Raw genomic sequence first — 19,961 nt, forward strand, 5'->3', positions numbered from 1 at the left:
GCTAGGGGTAAAGGCCCCCAATGTACTACAGAAGCCTGGGTGAAAGGAGGTCAGGGCCAGTCTACCAGGCTCCACCAGTGGCTTCTTGTACAGGGAGGCCCGTGCTGACTAAGCATGCTACAGCCAGGTCCCCATGCCCTGCCCAGGGACGACCCCAGAAGGACATGGGGTGGGGGCTGCCTGGGCTCGCGTGTAGAGCGGGCACTTACCACAGCCGCCATGCGGCTCCTCCTCCACCCCGTCTGGGCGTGCAGGAAGGTCTCCGTGGGCCCCCAGCAAGCTCCCCACCTCACTTCCTGCCCGGCTTGGAGCACCGCCCCAGCGGCCCCAGGCACCACCAGGCACCCTCCACTCCAGACCACGCCCTCCCCAGCTTGCCATGAGCACCCAGCTCAGGACCCTTCCACATCCAGCATATACTTGCCAACAAGGGTGGGTGGAGCAGGTGGGCTGCATGGTCAGTGGCCACCAAGCCAGTGCTGACTCTAAACCCTCCTGGCCAAGCCTATCTGCCTCCTGTGGGCATCTCCACTGGGAGGTCCACCTGTATAGTGCTGGGCACCCTGCGCTTTTACCCCCCGGGGCCAGAGAAGGCTGGGAAGGGAGAGTGCTGTTCTCCTGGGCCCTCTGGCTCTGGACAGAAGTAGTGGCCCCATCCTCAGCCCAGCCTAACCCTGCTCAGAGACCCCGTCGCCAGCCAAGTCTCCATGAGTGACACTGTGACAAAACCACTTTAATGTCCTAAGGAGCTGCCCCGAGACAGCTTGTGGGCGAGTGTCCAGCCGCAACTCTTCCACCTGTCCACTCAGCAGGGCCCACATGTGCAGGCTGATAGGGGGCGACCAGGAGCGGACTGCTGCCTCTTCTGGAGCGTGAACTGGTCTCCCACCACGGTAGGCAGCGGGAGCTGGAGTCCCGGGGCTCCACCTGCGGCGCAGAGCCAGCAAGGCCTCTAGAACTCCGTCATCTTCCTGTGGGTGTCTGCCTTCCGCTGCGCACGCTGCAGGCCCGCCTCCTGGGCTCGGAGCTGCCCCAGCTGCCGCTGGGCTCCCGCCAGCTTCTCCTCTAGCTGGGCTGCAGCCACGCTGTGCCTAGGGAGAGCCTGCCAGTCAGTGTGGCCTCCTGGCCAGACACCGGGACCCCTGCTGCTGTGGCCCTGCCTGTCCCCCACGCCCGCCCCACTCAACTCAGCAGCTGCCCTCCGGTACCTGTCCTATGGTCATGGCCACCCTCGGCTCAGCCCATACATACCGGCCAGCATTCCGAGTGAGGGCCTCCTGGATACCCCGAATGTCCCGCTGGGTCTGCAGAATCCTCTCCTCCGTCTGGAAGAGCCGCAGGCTCAGGGCCTGCTTGGTGCTCTTGCTGGCATGGTACACGTCCTGGCCCTTCCTGCTTGGCGGGGCCACCCCAGCCTCCAGGGCCCCTGGAGCCTGGTTCTGCAGCTTTTCATTCAAGAAGTCAAATACATTCCGAGGGGGCGGGCGGCCCCCAGACCCACTCCTGCTGCCCCGGTGCCTTGGGGGCCTGCTGGCACTGGCCTGGCCCCGCTTGGTCCTCTTCTGTAGGGTCTCTGCACACTGGTCCAAGGATTTCCCTCGAGGCAACACCACAGCGTGGATGGGCTCCACTCGGCCTTCAGCATGTTTGCCCAGACCTGGGGAAGAGTGGGGCTGGCACTGTGCTCCTGCTGCGGCAGCGGTGGGGGCCCTGAGCTGCGTGGAAACATTCCCCCGAGACACCCACTTACCCTTGCCAAGCTCATAGCCCATCTTGGCGAGGAGTCTGGACCCGATGCCCCGCGTGTGCACCTCCCAGCCACCAAAGGCTGAGCTGCAGGTCCCAGTGTCCACGGCACTTGGTTCCACCACTGCAGGAACAGAGGGCAGCAGCTCAGCCAGGCCAGTGATCCCCAAGAGCTCGGCAGCTGGACAGGGCCCTGACCCCCTGCACCTCGGCCTTGCCGGCCCCCAGGCCTGCTGTGGCAACCCCAGAACCTCCAGGTGGTGGGTCAACCACACTGTGGCTTGTCATCTGTCCAAGGACACAACACGAGACACAGGGCTCAAGGGTGCTTTGAACCCCATGACTCGAAAACCACCACCCGCCACAGGCCTCCGGGAACCTCTCCTCGGAATACTCACCAGCCCCTCAGGAGGCTGGACAATGCCCAACCTTTCCCCTTCCTGGAACCTCCTCCTCCCTCTACTGTCTGTCACACCTCATCTGCCAGTATCCCCTACACCCACACACCAGACACCCAGGTCCTAAGTCTGGGAAGCTTGAGGGAGCCACCCCTCCCTGCCCTCCGTGTCCAACATCACCCTCCGGGACTCCTTGGTAGCTCTGGCCCAGCAGTCCTTCCTGGTGCTCGGTATGGCTAGTTTCACAGCAGCGGGCCATGACTGCTGCACATGCCCGTCAAAGGCCTGTGCCAAGCTGGCTGTGCCGCAGCCACTCACTCTACACTGGCCCCCGCAGCAGTGCCTCTGGGGGTGACTGCCACCAGCCCCGCTGCACGCCCTACCTTCCTGGCTCTGGCCACCGAGCTGCTGCTGTACCTCTGGCATAGCTGGAGTCACCCACATCACCACCGTCTGAGTCGGAGGACTCGGCAGCCTCCGTGCGCAGAGGGGGCAGGATGCTGTCCCCCTCCACCACCGCCTCCTTCAACAGCAGCGAGTCAAACTTGACTGTGTAGTAGCCGCTGTCCACATCTGGGAAGGCAGAGATGGGCTGCAGGTCAGCAGTTGTGATGGGAGAGGCGAACGGGAGCCACGGGATAAGTGGGAGTGAGGCAGGACCAAAGCCAGGGCAGGCTCGCTCCTTTTGGGCCTGGATGTAGTCCTAAACTCCAACAGAGGAGTGGGAGAGGGAGAAGCAGAGAAGGGAAGGGCCCCATTCAGCACAATCCCACCGGAAGGTCCCCACGGCCAGCCTCACCAGTGATCCGAGCTGGGTGCCACAGGCCGTCCTGGTGCTTGGCCAGGCACGCAGAGCCGGACTGGAGCAAGCTCAGGTCTGGGTCCTGGAAGGGGCGCAGCTCATCCACAGAGACCACTTGGCCATGGGAGAACCTGCAGAAAGGGCCACGGGAGGAGTGGCTCAGACACCGCCGGCCCCAGACACATTGAGCACACCTTCTCACTCGCACACGCCACGTGCTCCTCAATGCTCCTGTACACACATCTGCACATTCACACACGCACACCTACAGCTACCTTAACACACATAACTTCACATGTACATACCCACCTTCGCACACATACCACTCACGCATACACCTTCATATACACACCATGTGTCTTCATACATGCACTTTACATTTCCCCACACACGTACAGACATATGCACACTTACATATGTACTTCCACACTGGCAAATTCACTCATGTACACATACACATACAATGCACATGCATACACACTCACAGACACACCTATATATGCACATGCATGCATGCATACTGAGCACACATCTGCACACAGGCACACACTCGGTCTCCCGCTCAGGATGCGCTGCCTGCACTGCACCCAGCTCTCCAGGCTGGGGTGACGACATGCCAGACGGCCTCGGGCTGGGGCTCCCTGTGGCCTCTCCCCGGACACCAAGCTGCCCAGGTAGGCAGAGTGGACCTGTGTGCACACAGGCAGAGGCCTCCCCAGACCTGCCCACAGAACCCAGTTGGAGTAGCAGTGTCAGTGTGCTGGTAAAATTAGAACCAAAATCAAGACAGAGAGAATGAGGAGGAAATGTGGGGAGAGACACGGCCTACAGCCATTAACGTCACCAAGAGAAGACATGAAGAATCATCCACCAACTACCACTGCGTGCCATCGCCTCAGACAGGAAACTGTTCTGTGCCCACAAGCGCCTCGAGGCGGGTGTGCGCTCTGCAGCACGGCTGGGCTGCCCTCCTGGGCGGGAGCTGGCAGGTGGAGATGGAGCCAAGGAGTCGCTGAGCTCCCCCCTCCAGGTGCACACTGGCCTCATCTGTGGCCCCAGGTCAGGATTCTGGGTCGTTTCTCCTCACCGGCTGTTCTTCGGCACACAGAGTACTGCTAACAAGGAAGGGGCCCCAGCAGCTGTGAAGCAGCGGGGACTATGGCTGAAAAGTCCCATTCAACTGAGGGCCAAGGGAGGCCTGGCCCAGGGGTGAACTGGATTACATCCCTCCTCACACACACACCATCAATCCAACCTTTCTGGAGGAATCTTTGGTAATATTAAAGGCCTTAAGACTTGCTACAGGTTGAGCATTCCTCACCCAAATTGCTTGAGACTAGAAGTGTTTGAGATTTAAAATTTTTTACTTTTTTATTTTGGAATATTTGCATATACATAATGAGATATCTTGGAAATGGGACCACTGCATTATACACATAGCTTAAAGTCATAGTCATCGCTTAAAGTTTTAGTGTGTGTGTGTGTGTGTGTGTGTGTGTGTGTGTGTGTGTGTGTGAGAGAGAGAGAGAGAGAGAGAGAGAGAGATATGAGAGGGATGGATGGAGATTTAACCCTTGCTACGCTCTCAGCCCTATATATATTGGTGGTACTGGGGTTCCTGGAAGCCCTTCTACCTCCGGGCTATATTCCCAGACCTATTTTTACATTTTTTTATTTGGAAACAGGGTCTCCTAAGCCAGCGCGCGTGGCTGGCTTCGAACCTGTGCGATCCTCCTGTCTCTGCCTCCCAAGCGTGAGGATTACAAGCGTGCGCCACCACGCCTGGCTCCCTATTTTTATTTTTGTACTGGAAATGGAACCCCCAGGGGTATTCTATCTCTGAGTTGCACCCCAATCCCTATCTTTTAGTTTTTATTTTTTTATTTATTTTTTATTTATTTTTTTATTTTTATTTTTATTTTTTTTTTGGTGGTACTGGGGTTCCTGGAAGCCCTTCTACCTCCGGGCTACACTCCCAGACCCATTTTTTACATTTTAATTTTGGAAACAGGGTCTCCTAAGCCAGCGCGCGCGTCTGGCTTCGAACCTGCGTGATCCTCCTGTCTCTGCCTCCCAAGCGCGGGGATTACAAGCATGCGCCACCACGCCCGGCTAGTTTTTATTTTGAAACAGGGTCTCACTGAGTTGCAAAGCACCTCACTAAGTAGCTGAGGCTGTGTGCGAACCACAAGCCTCCTGTCTCAGCCTCCCGAATGCTGGGATTAGGGTCCAGTGACTTTCCTTCCAGGCCATAGCTGAACTCGGCTTTCTTTGTAGTTTTTTTAACATTTGTTCTCAAGTGTGGTTTCTGTGGATGCCATGACATTGGTGATCAACCTGGGGGTCTTACAAGTGAAAGCCCAAGTTTGAGGCCAGGCGTGGTGGCGCACGCTTGTAATCCCCATGCTTGGGAGGCTGAGACAGGAGGATCGCGCAGGTTCAAAGCCAGCCTCAACTACTTAGTGAGGCTCTTAGCAACCTTGACCCTGTTTCCAAATAAAATATAAAATAGGTCTGGGAGTATAGCCTGGAGGTAGAAAGCCTCTGGGTTCCACCCCCAGTACCACACACACACACAAAAAGCCCAACCTTTTATTTTCATAAGGACGCTGTGGGCTCAGCCCTTGGCGCGCTCCACCCTGAGCTCCACCTCCAGCCCTACTTTGTTCTGTTTGTTTATGTATTTATTTATTTTGCAGTACTGGGATGGAACCCAGGGCATTCTATCTTCAAGCTACACCCCTTGCCCTATTTTTTATTCTTTATTTTGAAACAGGATCTCACTGAGTTGCAGAGAGCCTAAGTAGCTGAGGCTGGCCTCCTGTCTCAGCCTCCCAAATGCTGGGATTACAAGCGTGCACCACCACGCTGGCTAGTTTTTCTATTCTTTTATTTTAAATTTATTTCATGGTTATGTCATTAACTACTTCCATTGTTGGAAATTTAAGTTATTTTTAAGTTTTTCATATTTGGTAACATAACATCCTTGTAGTGAAATCTTTGCAAACATTATTACTTCTTTAAAAACCCTTTTTTTTTTTTTTGGTGGTACTGGGGGTGGAACCCAGAGGCTTTCTACTCCCGGGCTATGCTCCTAGACCTATTTTATATTTTATTTGGAAACAGGGTCTCACTAAGTTGCTGAGAGCCTCACTAAGTAGCTGAGGCCAGCTTCGAACCCGTGTGATCCTCTTGTCTCAGCCTCCCAAGAACAGGGATTACAAACGTGCGCCCCCACGCCCGGCTTAAAATCCTTTCTTAAGAGCATCCCTGATCTGAAAATCCAAAACCTGAAGTGCTCTAAAATCCAAAACTAAAACCCAACACTGAAGTGTGGACATGATGCCTGGAGAGGCTTAGAGGTTTACTGAGGCCCCAAAGCACAAGGAGAACATATCTAGACATTGTGAACTAATAAGGCCAAAGACAAAGACAAAATCTTAAAGACAGATATAGGGAAAAATCTTCATGTAGAAGAGAGCAGCAATTTGATTGACAGATAACTTCTCACAAACAATGGGCCAAGCTGGGGCGATGGATCATGCTAGTAATCCCAATACTTAGGAGGCTGAGACAGGAAGATCACAGGTTTGCGGTCAGGCTCAGCAACATAGTGAGGCCTTCCATAGCTTAGTGAGATCCTGTTTCAAAATAAAAAAGCCAGGTATGGTGGTGCACACTTGTAAGCCCAGTGCTTGGGAGGCTGAGACAGGAGGCTCACAGGTTCACAGCCAGCCCCAGCAACCTAGTGAGGCCTAGCTAAAGGAGACTGAGAACAAAGAACTCCAGGAGGTGGGAAGATGCCCTAACCATCCCCTGCCCCCGCCCCATAAATTGACCTGCTCTGGCCTGCGTCAGACCCACCAACTGCAGAAATACACTACTGTTTTGTGCTCCCTCCCTCCTAACACCCAATAAAAGGCCCCGTGTCTGTAAGGAAAGGGGGCTCCTGACTTTTTGTGTGTGGTACTGGGGGTGGAGCCCAGGGGTTTTTCTACTTCCAGGCTATATTCCCAGACCTATTTTATACTTTATTTTGGAAACAGGGTTTCACTAAGTTGCTGAGAGCCTCACTCAGTAGCTGAGGCTGGCTTCAAACCTGTGTGATCCTCCTGTCTCAGCTTCCCAAGCACTGGGATTACAAGCGTGTGCCACCACGCCCGGCTCAGCTCCTGACTCTTTTAGAATCTCAGTCAGTTGCCTTTTCCCAAGTTTTATTCCAGAATAAATCTGTTCCTGCTGTCAAGCTGTACTCCCTTTGACCCCATATTTTCTAACAAGCCCCTATTAAGGAAAAAAAAAAAAAAAAAGCTGGGCATGGTGGCGCATGCCTGTCATCCCAGAATTTGGGAGGCTGAGACGGGAGGATCGTGGTTCGAGAACAGCCTCAGCTACTTAGTGAGCCCCTTTGCAACTCAGTGAGACCCTGTTTCAAAATAAAAGAATAAAAAACAGGGCTGGGGTGTAGCTTAGAGGTAGCGTGCCCCTAGTTTGCCACAGTAATGCAAAAAAAAAAAAAAAAGAAAAGAAAAAAGAAATGAATAGAAAATGATCCTTAGCAAATGCAAATATATGACTTAGCAGTTAAAGACTTTAAATCAACTGTCTTAAAAATACTGAAAAAAGCTGGGTATGGTGGTGCATGTTTATAATCCCAGTACTTGGGAGGCTGAGACAGGAGAATCACAGGTTCATGGTCAGCCTCAGTTACTTAGTGAAACTTAGTGAGACCCTAATTCAAAATAAAGGATAAAAATATAGGGCTGGAGGGGTGTAGCTTGGAGGTAGAATGCCCCTGGGTTCAATCTCCAGTTTACAAAAAACTAAATAAATAAAAGAAAGAAAGAACAATAGAAAGAAAGGAAGGAAAGAAAGAAAGAAAGAAAGAAAGAAAGAAAGAATGAAAATAAATTGGGCTTGGTACAGCAGCTCAGAGGTAGAATGCCTCTGGGTTCAATCCTCAGTACCACCCCCACACACAACACACACACACAAAATACAAAACCTGAGGCCGGGCGTGGTGCGCTTGGGAGGCTGAGACAGGAGAATCGCATGGGTTTGAAGCCAGCCTCAGCTACTGAGTGAGGCTCTCAGCAACTTAGTGAGACCCTGTTTCCAAAATAAAGTATAAAATAGGTCTGTGAGTATACCCTGGAGGTAGAAAAAAGCCCCTGGGTTCCACCCCCAGTACCACCAAAAAAAAAAAACCCTGAAAAAACTAAAGGCAATCACTGGTGATGAACTAAGGGAAAGCAGAGCAATGAATACTGTTCCAAATGTAGAGCGAATGTGTGCACCATGAGAGAAAGAAAGGAAAACGAAGGGGACCACGCGGAGCCCCACGGCTCTGTGGCCTGCCATTAAACAGCTGCAGAGCACACACCATGACAGACACTTCCCGAGGAGAGAGGGAACAGAAAGAGCATTTGAAGATGCAAAGAACGATGACTGAAACATTCCAGATGAGATGAAAGACACGCATCTGCACATCCAAGGAGCTCAACAAACATGTGGCTAATAGCAAGACAGAACCTCGAGAGCAGCAAAAGCCAGGCTGCACCAGCTCCCTTATCGTGGGCGCCAGCCAGGGTCTAGTGACTCCGAGAGGCCAATGGCAGGGACACGGGTTTGAGGACAGCCTCGGCAATGCAGGGAGGCTCAGCAACCTAGTGAGATCCTGTTTCAAAAAACAGACAAAAAGGGCTGGGGGTGTAGCTCAGAGGTTTAGAATGCCCTGGGTTTAGTCCCCAGAACGGTACACACACAACATCCAGTGCTTATCGTCTTTTTTTCTAAATGAACTGGAGAGCCTAGTTGTACATGGGCCCCTTTCATTCCGGCTAACAAACAATACCTCCTGATTATAAAAGCAGCAGAGGGGCTGGGCTTGCGTGTGATAAGCACCTGGATGCAGCCGCCAGCACGCGGGAGCCACAGTACAAAGCGTGGAACCCAGCTCAAGCGTTGGCACTGGGCCAAGGGGTCTACTGAGCCCTTCAACAGTGAAACAGTGACAGCAGGAAAGGCCCAAGCCACTGGTAGACGCTGACTCAGCTACAATCAGGGTTAGGAAATGGGCACGACTGGACTATGGTGTTTACATCACAGTCACACTTAGCTGAGAAGCCACACGAATACAAGAGGGACATGTCGTAAAAGTTGTAGGTATTTTTTTTTTCGGGGTCTGGAGATGGAACCCAGGGGCACTTGACCTCCGAGCTACACCCCCTGCCCTATTTTTTATTCTTTATTTTGAAACCGGGTCTCACTGAGTTGCAGAGGGCCTCACTAAGTAGCTGAGGCTGTCTGCAAACCGCGATCCTCTGGTCTCAGCCTCCCGAATGCTGGGATTACAAGCGTGCACCACCACGCCTGGCCAAAGTTGCAGGTATTTTTGAAGGAGGAAGACTTTTTGGGGTTGAGGCGTAGAGGGGCTTCTGAGGTGGTCAAGTGGTAGTTTTGACCCGAGTTGGTGATGGCCGGTGTTCCTTTTATAACTGTTCCTATACACTATGTTTATTCCTCATCTCTGAACTTATGTTATAGTGACCAAGTAAAGAAGCCCATTATGTTTGCTCCTAGTTGGGTATCGTTCTACATCTCTGCACATATTAATACTTTTTTTTTTTTGGTCTGGAACCCAGGGGCATTCGACCTCCGAGCTACACCCCCTGCCTTATTTTTTGTTCTTTAAGACAGGGTCTCACTAAGTAGCAGAGGTCCTCACTATGTAGCTGAGGCTGTCCACAAACCACGATCCTCCAGTCTCAGCCTCCCGAATGCTGGGATTATAGGCGTGCACCACCACGCCCGGCTGCACATATTAACACGTTCTATTCTTCCAATAAATGGAGGGATGTTCTCATCTCCATTTTCCAGAGGAAGGGAGGCAGATGGAGATTCAGTTATCACAAATATGTAAAAGATGCTCAACCCCTCACGAGTAACCAGGGAAATACAAGTTCCACCTAGATGCCTTTACCCAGTTTCAATGGGCACAGATCTGAACACGGGACAACAGTACTATAGGAAGCAAGGTAAGGACACGGAACTAGGCACCATCACAGGGGAAAACAAAACTTCCTGAACCAAACGTGCACGTACGCCGTGTGCACTCACACTGAATACTGCATACTCTGCGCACTGAAGTGCGTGTACGCTCCATGCTGGCGACACGCGGAAGAAAGTCACAGGGTACAAAAGAACACACGGTGGGAATTCGCTGCATGTCTGTTGTTTGTAAGGAGTGGAAGCTGACGACTATTAAGACAGCAAGGTGGCACATTCATGAGGGAAAATAACGCAGTAGTGAAAATAAATGAACCAGCTCTATGACTACCAACCTGAATCTTTCGAAAACAAAACTTATTGAAAAATTTATTAAAAATCTATACAGTTCAATATCATTTATTTAAACATTTTAAAATAAAGCACAGATCTATATCATTTATAGGTCCATGTCTGTAGATAATCAGTATATACACCAAAGTTGAGATAGAAGCTTCTCAGAAGTGGGAGTGGAAAGGTACATCAACATTATTATGTATTATTTTATTTCTTTTATTTGAAAAATTCCAGGCTCGTGCAGTGGTACATGCTCCCAATTCCACCCACCTGCAGGCTGAGGCAGGGATTGCAAATTCAAGGCCAGCCTGGGCAACACAGTGAGACTCTGTTTCTAAATAAGGAATAAAGGGCTGGGGATATAACTCAGTGATAGGGCATCCCTGGGTTCAATAGCCAGCATTTGGAAAACAAAGGGGGAAAAAAAAACTCCAAAGAAAATAACGTAGCTCTGGGCGGTGGTGAAGCAGGTGCCTGTGAAGAGCTTTGGAGTCTTCAGCTGGGACCTGAAGCCGACACTGCAAGCAGCACTGGGGAACAGCGCTAGGGGCTGGGGCTGGGGCTGGCTGCCTCATGTCTGTCTTCCCAGCTGTAAAACGGGTGACTGCAGGGTTTACCTCAGGGGGAATGAGCATGTGGGGCTCTCCTGAGCGGCGCCTGCCAGGGACACATCAGCTCTTTCATGGTAGGGAACACCAAGTCAGAGCCTGGTGACCCAGAGAGAGCAATGGCAGGACAGCGATGTGGCTGCTGGCTACACGGCGCGTCCACATGGCGAAAACTCAAGCACACTAATAACTTATGTACTTTTCTCTGGGGAGAGAAAGGAGGAAAGGCGGGAAGAGGGGAAAGAGAAAAAGGAAGTAAGAAATGTGCCAAGAGTATAATAAGAAATATCATGTCCAGCCGGGCGTGGTGGCATACGCTTGTAATCCCCGCGCTTGGGAGGTGGAGACAGGAGGATCACAGGTTTGTGGCCAGCCTCTGCTACTTAGTGAGGCCATGTTTCAAAATAAAGAATAAAACAATAGGACTGAAGGTGTAGCTCTGGAAGTAGAATGTCCCCAGCACCGCAAAATAAATAAGCAAATAAACATTACACACACACACACACACACACACACACCTAAGTAGGTAGACTCTTAAGATTGAAGATGTACCTCAATGGCAGAGCTCGTGTCTGACATGCTGGAGGCCCTGGGTTTGATCCCCAGCACCACATTAAAGAGAGAAAGAAGCCGGATGTGGTGGGCACCCTTGTCATCCCAGCATTCGGGAGGCTGAGACAGGAGGATCTCGGTTCACAGCCTCAGCTACTTAGTGAGGCCCTTTGCAACTCAGTGAGACCCTGTTTCAAAATAAAGAATATAAAATAGGGCTGGAGGTGTAGCTCAGAGGTAGAATGTCCCTGGGTTCCATGCCCAGTACCGTAAAGAAAGAAAGAAAGAAGTTCTAAGTTTCACTCCAGAGGATAAAACTAATGATGGATGGGGGCCTGTTCTTTTCAACATTAGCCTCCCCAGACTTCTTGATTTACTCGGGAAGATCTACGTAAACACCTCGGCCAGGGCACGGCCGTACACCGCCCCCAACTCTGTCCTGGCCAGCAGCCCTGCTGGACGGAGGAGAGCGACAGCGCGGCGCAGCGGGCTGCCTGAGCGCCGAGGGCTTTACCTGCAGCTCTCCTTGAAGCGGCACTTCCCCTCCAGGAAGAACGGACAGGGCTTCAGGGACTTGTGAGTGGGGCACAAGTAGAGCACACGGACGCAGGCCGAGCCGTCCTCCGCTTCCTCGGTGCCCACCACCATGGCGTTGTGGTACTCCAGGGTGCCCCACGCACTGTAGTAGGGCGCGTTCACCTTCGTCCCGCTCAGATCGCCCTCCGGGTCCTCGTCCTCCCCCTCTCCGCGCTCCGCGGCGGCGGGCTCTGGGCCGGCCTCGCCCTCGGAGGCGGTCTCCGAGTCGGCCCCGGGGGCGGCGGGCACCTCCGCGCCCGCGGCGACGGCCTCCCGGAAGGCCAGGTACTCGGCGTCCTGCTGCGCCGGGCGCTCTCGGTCCAGCGTGGCCAGCAGCTTGCTCTTCCGCACGGCGACCAGGCTGGCCTCGGTGAGCTCGATCAGCTCCTTCAGGTCGGCCTGCAGCTGGCGCAGGTCGGCCTGCTCGGCCTCGGCCAGGCCGGCGCCCAGGGCCAGCTCCACCTGCCCCAGCTGGGCCCGGTAGGTCTGTAGGGCCGCCTCCATGCTGTCCTCGTCCATCGCGCCGCGCGGCAGGCTGCGGAGCCGTCCAGGGAGGGCGACGCGGGGAGCCGCCCCCGGCCGCAGGCGCTCCTCCGCCGCGCAGCCGCCGCCGGAAGTGCTCGCGCGCTGGGCACACTGGGATGCGGCGCGCGGGGGCCGCCGGGAAGCCGCCTCCCCGTCCCACCAGGCGCCGCGCGGGGTCAGCGCGGGGTCGGTAGTGTCAGGAGCCGGGTGGTAAAGGCTCCTGGATCCCGGCTCAGGTGGGCCGTGACGGAGTCCGAGCGCGGCCTCGGGGGCGGCGCGGTCTGGGGGCCCTGGGGTCGACAGTCTGGGCAGTGGCGCGGCCTGGGGTCCGGCCCCTCCTGATTGGCTCACCCGGAACTCACTAGGGAAGTTCAGAGCTTGCCTAGAGCGGAGAGAAGGAACTAGGGGGGAGAGGGGCCTGGGGAGGCGGGAATAGGGGAAGGACAGAGTGGGTCTGCATTCTGAAAGGTTGATCTTTGGCACCAGCGGAATGCCCTGCAGTGGACATGGACCAGGAAGAGCTGTGGCTAATACCAGACGTAGGGTCAGGGATCAGAGATCTTACAGAGTGGGCGAGAAGGAGTTGGGAGCTACTCCGGGCTCCAGATCTGAGCAGCCAGCAGGACTGACCACTCAGAGGAAGATCGTGGGAGAGGGGTGTGCGTTGCATGCATCGTGTGGCATCTCTTGGTCCCTAGGCAGGATGTACACTCTGCTGTCCGGGCTGTACAAGTACATGTTCCAGAAGGATGAGTACTGCATCCTGATCCTGGGTCTGGACAATGCTGGGAAGACGGTAGGTGCCTGTTCCCTTGCCAGTTCCCCTCCGGCCTGGTGGTTTGTGTTTGGCTTTGTACCAGCAGCTGCAAGTTTACAGATGAGATCCAAGCTCTTCCCAGACCACAGAGTGATCACCACCAGCTTCTTGAAGAGCAACATATTGCTCTGTCTAGTTTCTCTTTTTATCTTTTGTGTGTGTGTGTGTGTGTGTGTGTGTGTGTGTGTGTGTGTGGTACTGGGGGTGGAACCCAGAGGCTTTCTACCTCCGGGCTATACTCCCAGACCCATTTGGTATTTTATTTGGAAACAGGGTCTCACTAAGTTGTTGACAGCCTCACTAAGTAGCTGAGGCTGGCTTTGAACCTGCGTGATCCTCCTGCCTCCCAGGCGCGGGGATTACAAGCGTGTGCCACCACGCCCGGCTCTTTTTATCTTTTAAGGAAGAGGCCCAAGAAGGAATATTTGGGAAACAGGCCTGGAAAACTACTCTAGCCGCTGTTTACCTTTTCCTCTCTCCTCAGACCTTCCTGGAACAGTCGAAAACCCGGTTTAACAAGCACTACAAGGGCATGAGTCTATCTAAGATCACTACCACCGTGGGTCTAAACAGTAAGAAGCATTTTAGGATTGTAGATTTAGAGGACCTAGAGATGCTGCACTGTCCATAGCCCTGCTGGCCACTGTCCAGGCCTCTGCTCAAAACCCCTGCGGGTGGCACCAGAGTGGTTTTGATCCTTTCCTGGAAGGGTTGGGATTTGGTTTTTAGAATAAAGATCATGAGACGTTCATTCTCTCCCCTCAGTTGGCACTGTGGATGTGGGAAAGGCTCGCCTCATGTTCTGGGACTTAGGGGGGCAGGAAGAGCTGCAGTCTTTGTGGGACAAGGTAAGAATGCCGCCTACTCCTCGCCATTTCTCTTCAGGTGCAACCCGTGGTCTCTTCCTCCATAGAACTGCCACTTCTTGCTTTGCTCCTGAGGGTTTTCTCCATAGTTTTACCCCCAAGTTCCCGAGTCATCCCACCAGACTTGCTGCTAGAGTCACCGTAAAAGTGGCAGCAGAAGCCAGCAATGGTGGCACATGCTTGTACTCCCAGAGGCTTAGACAGGAGGATCACAGGTTCAAGGACAGTCTCAGCAAGCAGTGAGACGCTCATCAACCTAGCAAGACCTGTTTGAAAGTAAGAAATAAAATCAGGCTGGGGTTGTAGCTCAGAGATAGAATCACCTGGTTTCAATCCTCAGTACCACACACCAAAAAAAAAAAAAAAAAAAAAAAGAAGGAGAAGGAGAAGCACTATTCATCAGGATGGTTAGTACTTAATGGGAAGAGGGAAGAGGGGGAAACTCACTGAGTCCTTCAGCCTATCATTGGGCAGAAAGCAAGGGAAAGGAGACCAGAAGGCAGTTTATTTAAGGATCTGGATCAGGGCCAGGCCAGTTCTTTTGAGTGTTTGGGGGAACCACCTAAACATCTTATCAGTGCCTGAGAATGTTCACAGGCTTGGCTACTGAGAAAACCAGGCAGCTGCCTGGGTCACAGAACCATCAAAGCATTTGTTTCTCAGGATAAGAAAAAAGGTAGGGGAACCAGGAGGACCTCCCAAGTAAAACACATCTTCTTTCTGCATAGATATTTTGTCGCTGATCACCATGCAGGACCTAGACAGAAATGTCAAAGATAGATGGGAGAGCACAGAACCATACCTGATAGATCTGTCTGCCTCAGTTCTGGCTCATCTTCCCTGTCCTGGGAAGATGTTCTTAGGCAGGCAGAAACTGCCTCCTCTTTTGACATAGGTTCTGGGCATTTCTGAGACCCTGTGTGGTGCCCCTCTCTACACAGCCACAGACTAGAGTTTGGGTCCAGCACTGAATAGGTCCGACCCTACCTTTCCTTCAAGGAGATCCTACACCAGGGAATGGCACTGTGTGTTTGGGGTTATCCCAGTGCTGCGTTGCAGATATCTGGATCACCCTGATGCTTGCCAGCTGCCCTGTGTTGGAACTGAGGGCCCAGGTCCTGAGTTTGACCCTGTTTTCCTTGCCTGGGCCCCAACAAAGTGTTTCCCTCTGCCCTGACTTCCAGTCAAGAGGGTGGCGCCTGTCCTGCAGCCAGAAGGCCTCTGATGTGCCTCAGGTCACTCACAGGCAGAACCAGATAGCCCGGCCGGCCTCTGTCCCTGGGGCCATCACGAGACACTCGTGCAGCTGCTGTCCCGCTGACCTGGCCCAGCACCTCTAGCTGGCACAGACATGAGCGATGAGCTGTGCTTGGCTCTAAGGCTCTTGCAGAGCTGGCAGACTGCCCATCCCCACGGTACATATGACCCCTGGCTCCGCCTTTCCTGCTGAGAACATGGCATGGTCTGGGTCGGGGTCAAGTTGGGCTGTGCCACAGCATGCGAGTCGCCATATCCCGCAGTGAAGCCGCAAGCACGTGCGGCGGCTGCTCCACGTGGATGTGGGCGTTTCTTGTTTTTCTTCTGAATGGGGTAGAAATGCACTTGCCACCCCTGTGGCTCAAATACGTCCCTGCCTGATGGGTCTGCACCTCCTGTGCTTGCCTGGCCCTTCTGATGTGTCCAGTAGTGCCCTCCACTGGCTGCCCCTGGTGGTGCGCAGCGGCTGAGCTCAGTGGAGCTGGCCAGGCAGCTTTGTAGGCGCACCGGCTCACGCCTGGTGGCTCTGAGGCACTCATCAGTGGTGTGCCTGTTGAGCCTACACCCTCACTCCAGGCTCCCCCTTGGGGCCCGGGCTGTGGTCTGGGCTCCCCCACCCCGCGCCCCGTCTCTTGCCTCTTCTCAGCATCCAGGGGTTGCAGGTGGGTTCTCAGGAGCAACACCTGGGCAGGGGAGGCTAGCCACCCCCACCAAGATCAGCAGCCTGGTTGAAGGGGTCTGGGGCATCTCTACTAGCAGATCCTCCTCGACTCCCAAAGCATCCCAGCAGGTCCTGGGGCTGTGGCACCTGGGGCGGCAGAGTCCCCACTACACTTTCTCTTGTGGGCCTCCCTACGGGCCAGGACACAAGGCCTGGCCAGTGTGTCCTTGGCAGGGTGGTGGCTCAGCCTCCACCTTCCACCGCTTCCTTCCAGTACTACGCAGAGTGCCACGGTGTCATCTACGTCATCGACTCCACTGACGAGGAGAGGCTGTCGGAGTCCAAGAGGGCATTCGGTGAGTATCTCCTGGCTGTTCCTGGAGGGAGGAGAGACGAGATCCACACAGATCCAAAGTCGTAGGCCCACAGAGGGCATTGGGAGGGGCTGGAGGAAATGTCCAGTCCAGTTAGCACATCCTAGGAGCCTGGAGCTGGCCTGGAAGCTGGTGCCGCACCTGTTGGAAGTACTGTTGCCCTCACCAAGAGGGCAGAGGTGACAGGATACCCCGCCCCACTGTCCATGCCTGTGCCCTGGGCATTGCATGAAATCAGAGGCAGCTTCAAGGCTCCACCTGTCCTGCCCTCCCCAGAGAAGGTGGTTGCGAGTGAGGTGCTGGACGGTGTTCCCATCTTGGTGCTGGCCAACAAGCAAGATGTGGAGGTGAGTCCCGCCCATCTCCCCTGAACAGCATCACCAGAATCTCCTTGCCCCACCTCAAGGAGTGTGGTGTATGGCACCCTCAGCAGAGTGTGGGGCTGGCGGTGGCAGCCCAGGTGAAGGTTCTGAGCTCAGAGAAATACGGTGGGCTTCTGGTGGGAGTCTGTGACCCCGACCTGTCCCTGCCACCCTCAGGCCAGTGTCTGCACCAGCCCTCCCCCGAACCTGTGGCCCTAGTCCCTGCTGTCACGTGGGGGCTTTTCTTAGAAGCAGCTGCAGACTGTGGTGGCCACGGCACCTGAGCCAGGAGAAGCTCCACCTCTGATGAGCGCGTCCTTTCGTGTGCCTTGTCCCTGTGGCCTGGCCCTCACTGCCCCACAGACCCGCCTGCCATACCTGCTCTGCTTCCCGACCACCAGCAGCAAGAGGGGTGCATGGTGCAGGGCAGGTCTCCCCTCAGAGGGAAAGGTGAGCATAGAAGCTGCCCACGGCTGCTGCTTCCCCAGACCAGGGCCCCGCTGCCCTCCGCATCTGTGCCCACTTGTGGCAGCTCTCCTGGGTGCCCTCTCGTTGGAGCCACTTGGCCTACCTGGATTGGCCCCCGGCAGTGCCAGCACAGGCAGACTTGGGCTGAGTGCAGTGTCCTGACAGGAACGGCCTCTGCGTGAGGACGCTGGAGCCCTGGCCAAGCTCCACCCCAGTATGCAGGGTGGTGCCCTCCTGAGTTCCCCAGGAAGCAGGCTGGCTGGGGCCAGGACTGGGTTGTGCCTCAGGTCTTCCCCTCCCCTGCCAGGCTTGCCTGTCCATCCCCGACATCAAGACTGCCTTCAGCGACTGCACCTGCAAGATCGGCAGGCGGGACTGCCTGACCCAGGCCTGTTCCGCCCTCACTGGGTGAGTGGGCCTTGTCCTGCAGGGCCTGGGTGCTGGGGCTGGCCCTGCCTCACCCCCACTGTCTCTGCAGTGAAGGAGTGCGTGAGGGCATCGAGTGGATGGTGAAGTGCGTCGTGCGGAACGTCCACCGCCCGCCACGGCAGAGGGACATCACGTAGGTGCCTGGGCTGCGCTGGCGTGGTCATGCTGGAGGAGCACGCTTCCTGCTGGTTCCTGTGCCACTGATCCTGGGGGTTGGGTTTGCTTTTGCCTTTTGGTTCTCTTATTTCCTTTGTGTTTTCTCTAAGACAAATGTTTCTGTCTGGAAAAGTGTAGGCATCCAGAGGCTTCTGCTGAGGGGCGCGGGGCAGCCGGGCAGGTATGCAGGATCTACGCGGGCTACTGCAGGCCATGGTCCTGCCTGCCACCCTGCAGGGGCGGGAGTTCTCCTCAGCCCAGGCACAGCGCAGGGCAAGGCCTTGGCCAAAAGGCTGCCCCCCAGGTCTGCCTGCCTTCTGGGGAGCCCAAGGGGAGTGGGCTGGAGATGGGGGGTTGGCTCTGGCAGTTGCTCTGTCCAGCTTGCCCATGGAGAAGCAGGTGGTTTGGGGGCTGGTCTCCCCTTGAGATCTAGCCCACACCCCCAGAGGCCATCTGGGCCCTGGGTTTGGATGCTCAGCAGCACTGAGGCCGCCTAAGAAGCTCCATGGGCCCTTTTCCATCTTGTTTCAGTCCCCAGGAGAGAGGAGTAACTTGGCTTGCTGGGTGCGTGTCCTTACGCCCCTTGTCAGGTTGGGCGGCTTCCCCGAGGCATCGGGCCCTACCCATGCTAGGTGAGGCTGTGGCCTCTCAGGTGCCGTCTGGAGCACCTGTGTGTGTCAGATGGGCTGGGTTCCCAGAACCTGTCAGTGTTGTGCTCAGATACCTGGAGCTCCCCTGGGAGCCAGGCTTTCTGATGTTCTCCCTGAAAAGATGTTCTCTCCAAAAACAGTTGCCCTCTGGGTCAACCTGGCCCTCCCAGCACAACCCTGCTTGAGCAGGCTGTACCCAGGGCCTGGGTGAGCACTCTGTCCTTCCAAGTGTGGCCAGGGAAGGAATGCAAAGTAGCAATGGCCCAACACTCCTGTCCATCTCCAGGCAGCCTCAAGGCTGGCACAGTACACAGCAGGAGGCTGCCACCCCACGCCCTGGGGGCTGGTGGGCAGGTGACAGATGGGGGCTCGCAAGGCAGGCTTGGAGCCAGGACCTGTCTTGGCACTCCCAGCAAATGGAAGGTGGCCTGGCCATATAGCCCGGAGGCCTGGTGGCTCCTCACCCCAAACTGCGCTCAGGGCTCCTTCCTTGGCTGAGCCCCTCCTGGGAGGTCCCCCGTGGGCTAGGGGATTCAGGGGGACTGCTCTAGCACAGTGTGGTGCCCAGGCAATGCCATGGCCCTCCCTCCATGCTGTCCCAAAGAGCAAGGTTGGGGACTTGGGGACCTTCCTAAGGATGGTCTGTCCCAGGTGCAGGTGGGGAAGGCAGCGCCAGAGCTGAGTTTGGGTGGAGCCTGAGGGCTCAGGAAGCACCTGCCCAGATGTCCCTGCCACTCAGCAGGGGTGTGACTGGGCGCTGCCTGTTTTATGAAATGGCTTTATAAATAAACCTTAAGAAGTCTCCTTTGATGCAGATGGTGGCAAAAGCAACAGGGACCTGGTGCTGAGCAGCACGAGGAAGTGTGCATTCCTGCAGCCTGGCACCACCCAGCCAGGTGTAGCACCCTTTGCTGGCTTGACACTGGCAGTGAGCTAGTCCCCTGCCACCAGGGCCTGCTACAGCCTTTGTTATGTGTGCGCCTGGGCACTCTACCACTGGGCTCTCCCCCTTTATTTTCGAGTCTTGCTAAGTTGACAAGGCTGGCCTTGAATTTTCCAGTCTTGCTCCAGCCTCCCAAGTACTAGGATTGCAGACATGTGCCACCACATGCCTGACTTGGCTACAGCTTTCTTTCTCTTTTTTTTTTTTTTGTGTGATCTGGGGGTGGAACCCAGGGGTATTCGATCTCCAAGCTACACCCCCTGCCCTATTCTTTATTCTTTATTTTGAAACCGGGTCTCACTAAGTAGTTGAGGCTGTCCACGAACTACGGTCCTCTGGTCTGTCTCCAGAATGCTGGGATTACAAGTGTGCTCCACCACGCCCAGCTTCTTTCTTTTTATATGCATTGGGGGCATGCCAGCCACTC

General features: G+C 54.9%; 2 protein-coding genes across 4 annotated transcripts; one reads left to right on the forward strand and one right to left on the reverse strand.

Moving 5' to 3' along the window:
- Positions 1-952: 952 nt before the first annotated feature.
- On the reverse strand, positions 953-12,545 carry ZGPAT (zinc finger CCCH-type and G-patch domain containing; the record flags this gene model as incomplete). Of its 2 annotated transcripts, none has more annotated exons than XM_080716755.1 (6): positions 953-1,091; positions 1,252-1,657; positions 1,751-1,870; positions 2,595-2,717; positions 2,944-3,077; positions 11,965-12,545. In XM_080716755.1, the coding sequence occupies 6 exons, from the start codon at positions 12,543-12,545 to the stop codon at positions 953-955; spliced, it is 1,503 nt and encodes a 500-aa protein (XP_080572881.1). The 2 variants fall into 2 exon arrangements, with proteins under 2 accessions (XP_080572881.1, XP_080572880.1); XM_080716754.1 differs by having other exon boundaries at positions 2,562-2,717.
- A 709-nt stretch (positions 12,546-13,254) lies between these two features.
- ARFRP1 (ARF related protein 1) lies at positions 13,255-17,922 on the forward strand (the record flags this gene model as incomplete). 2 transcript variants are annotated; one of them, XM_080716845.1, is made up of 7 exons in its annotated part: positions 13,255-13,347; positions 13,853-13,940; positions 14,134-14,216; positions 16,427-16,508; positions 16,803-16,873; positions 17,664-17,764; positions 17,835-17,922. In XM_080716845.1, the coding sequence occupies 7 exons, from the start codon at positions 13,255-13,257 to the stop codon at positions 17,920-17,922; spliced, it is 606 nt and encodes a 201-aa protein (XP_080572971.1). The 2 variants fall into 2 exon arrangements, with proteins under 2 accessions (XP_080572971.1, XP_080572972.1); XM_080716846.1 differs by lacking the exons at positions 17,664-17,764; positions 17,835-17,922 and having other exon boundaries at positions 16,805-16,821.
- Between the last annotated feature and the right edge of the window lie 2,039 nt (positions 17,923-19,961).

This window comes from Muscardinus avellanarius (genome assembly GCF_963383645.1).
Source record: "Muscardinus avellanarius genome assembly, chromosome: 19".
Taxonomy (NCBI): Eukaryota; Metazoa; Chordata; class Mammalia; order Rodentia; family Gliridae; genus Muscardinus; species Muscardinus avellanarius.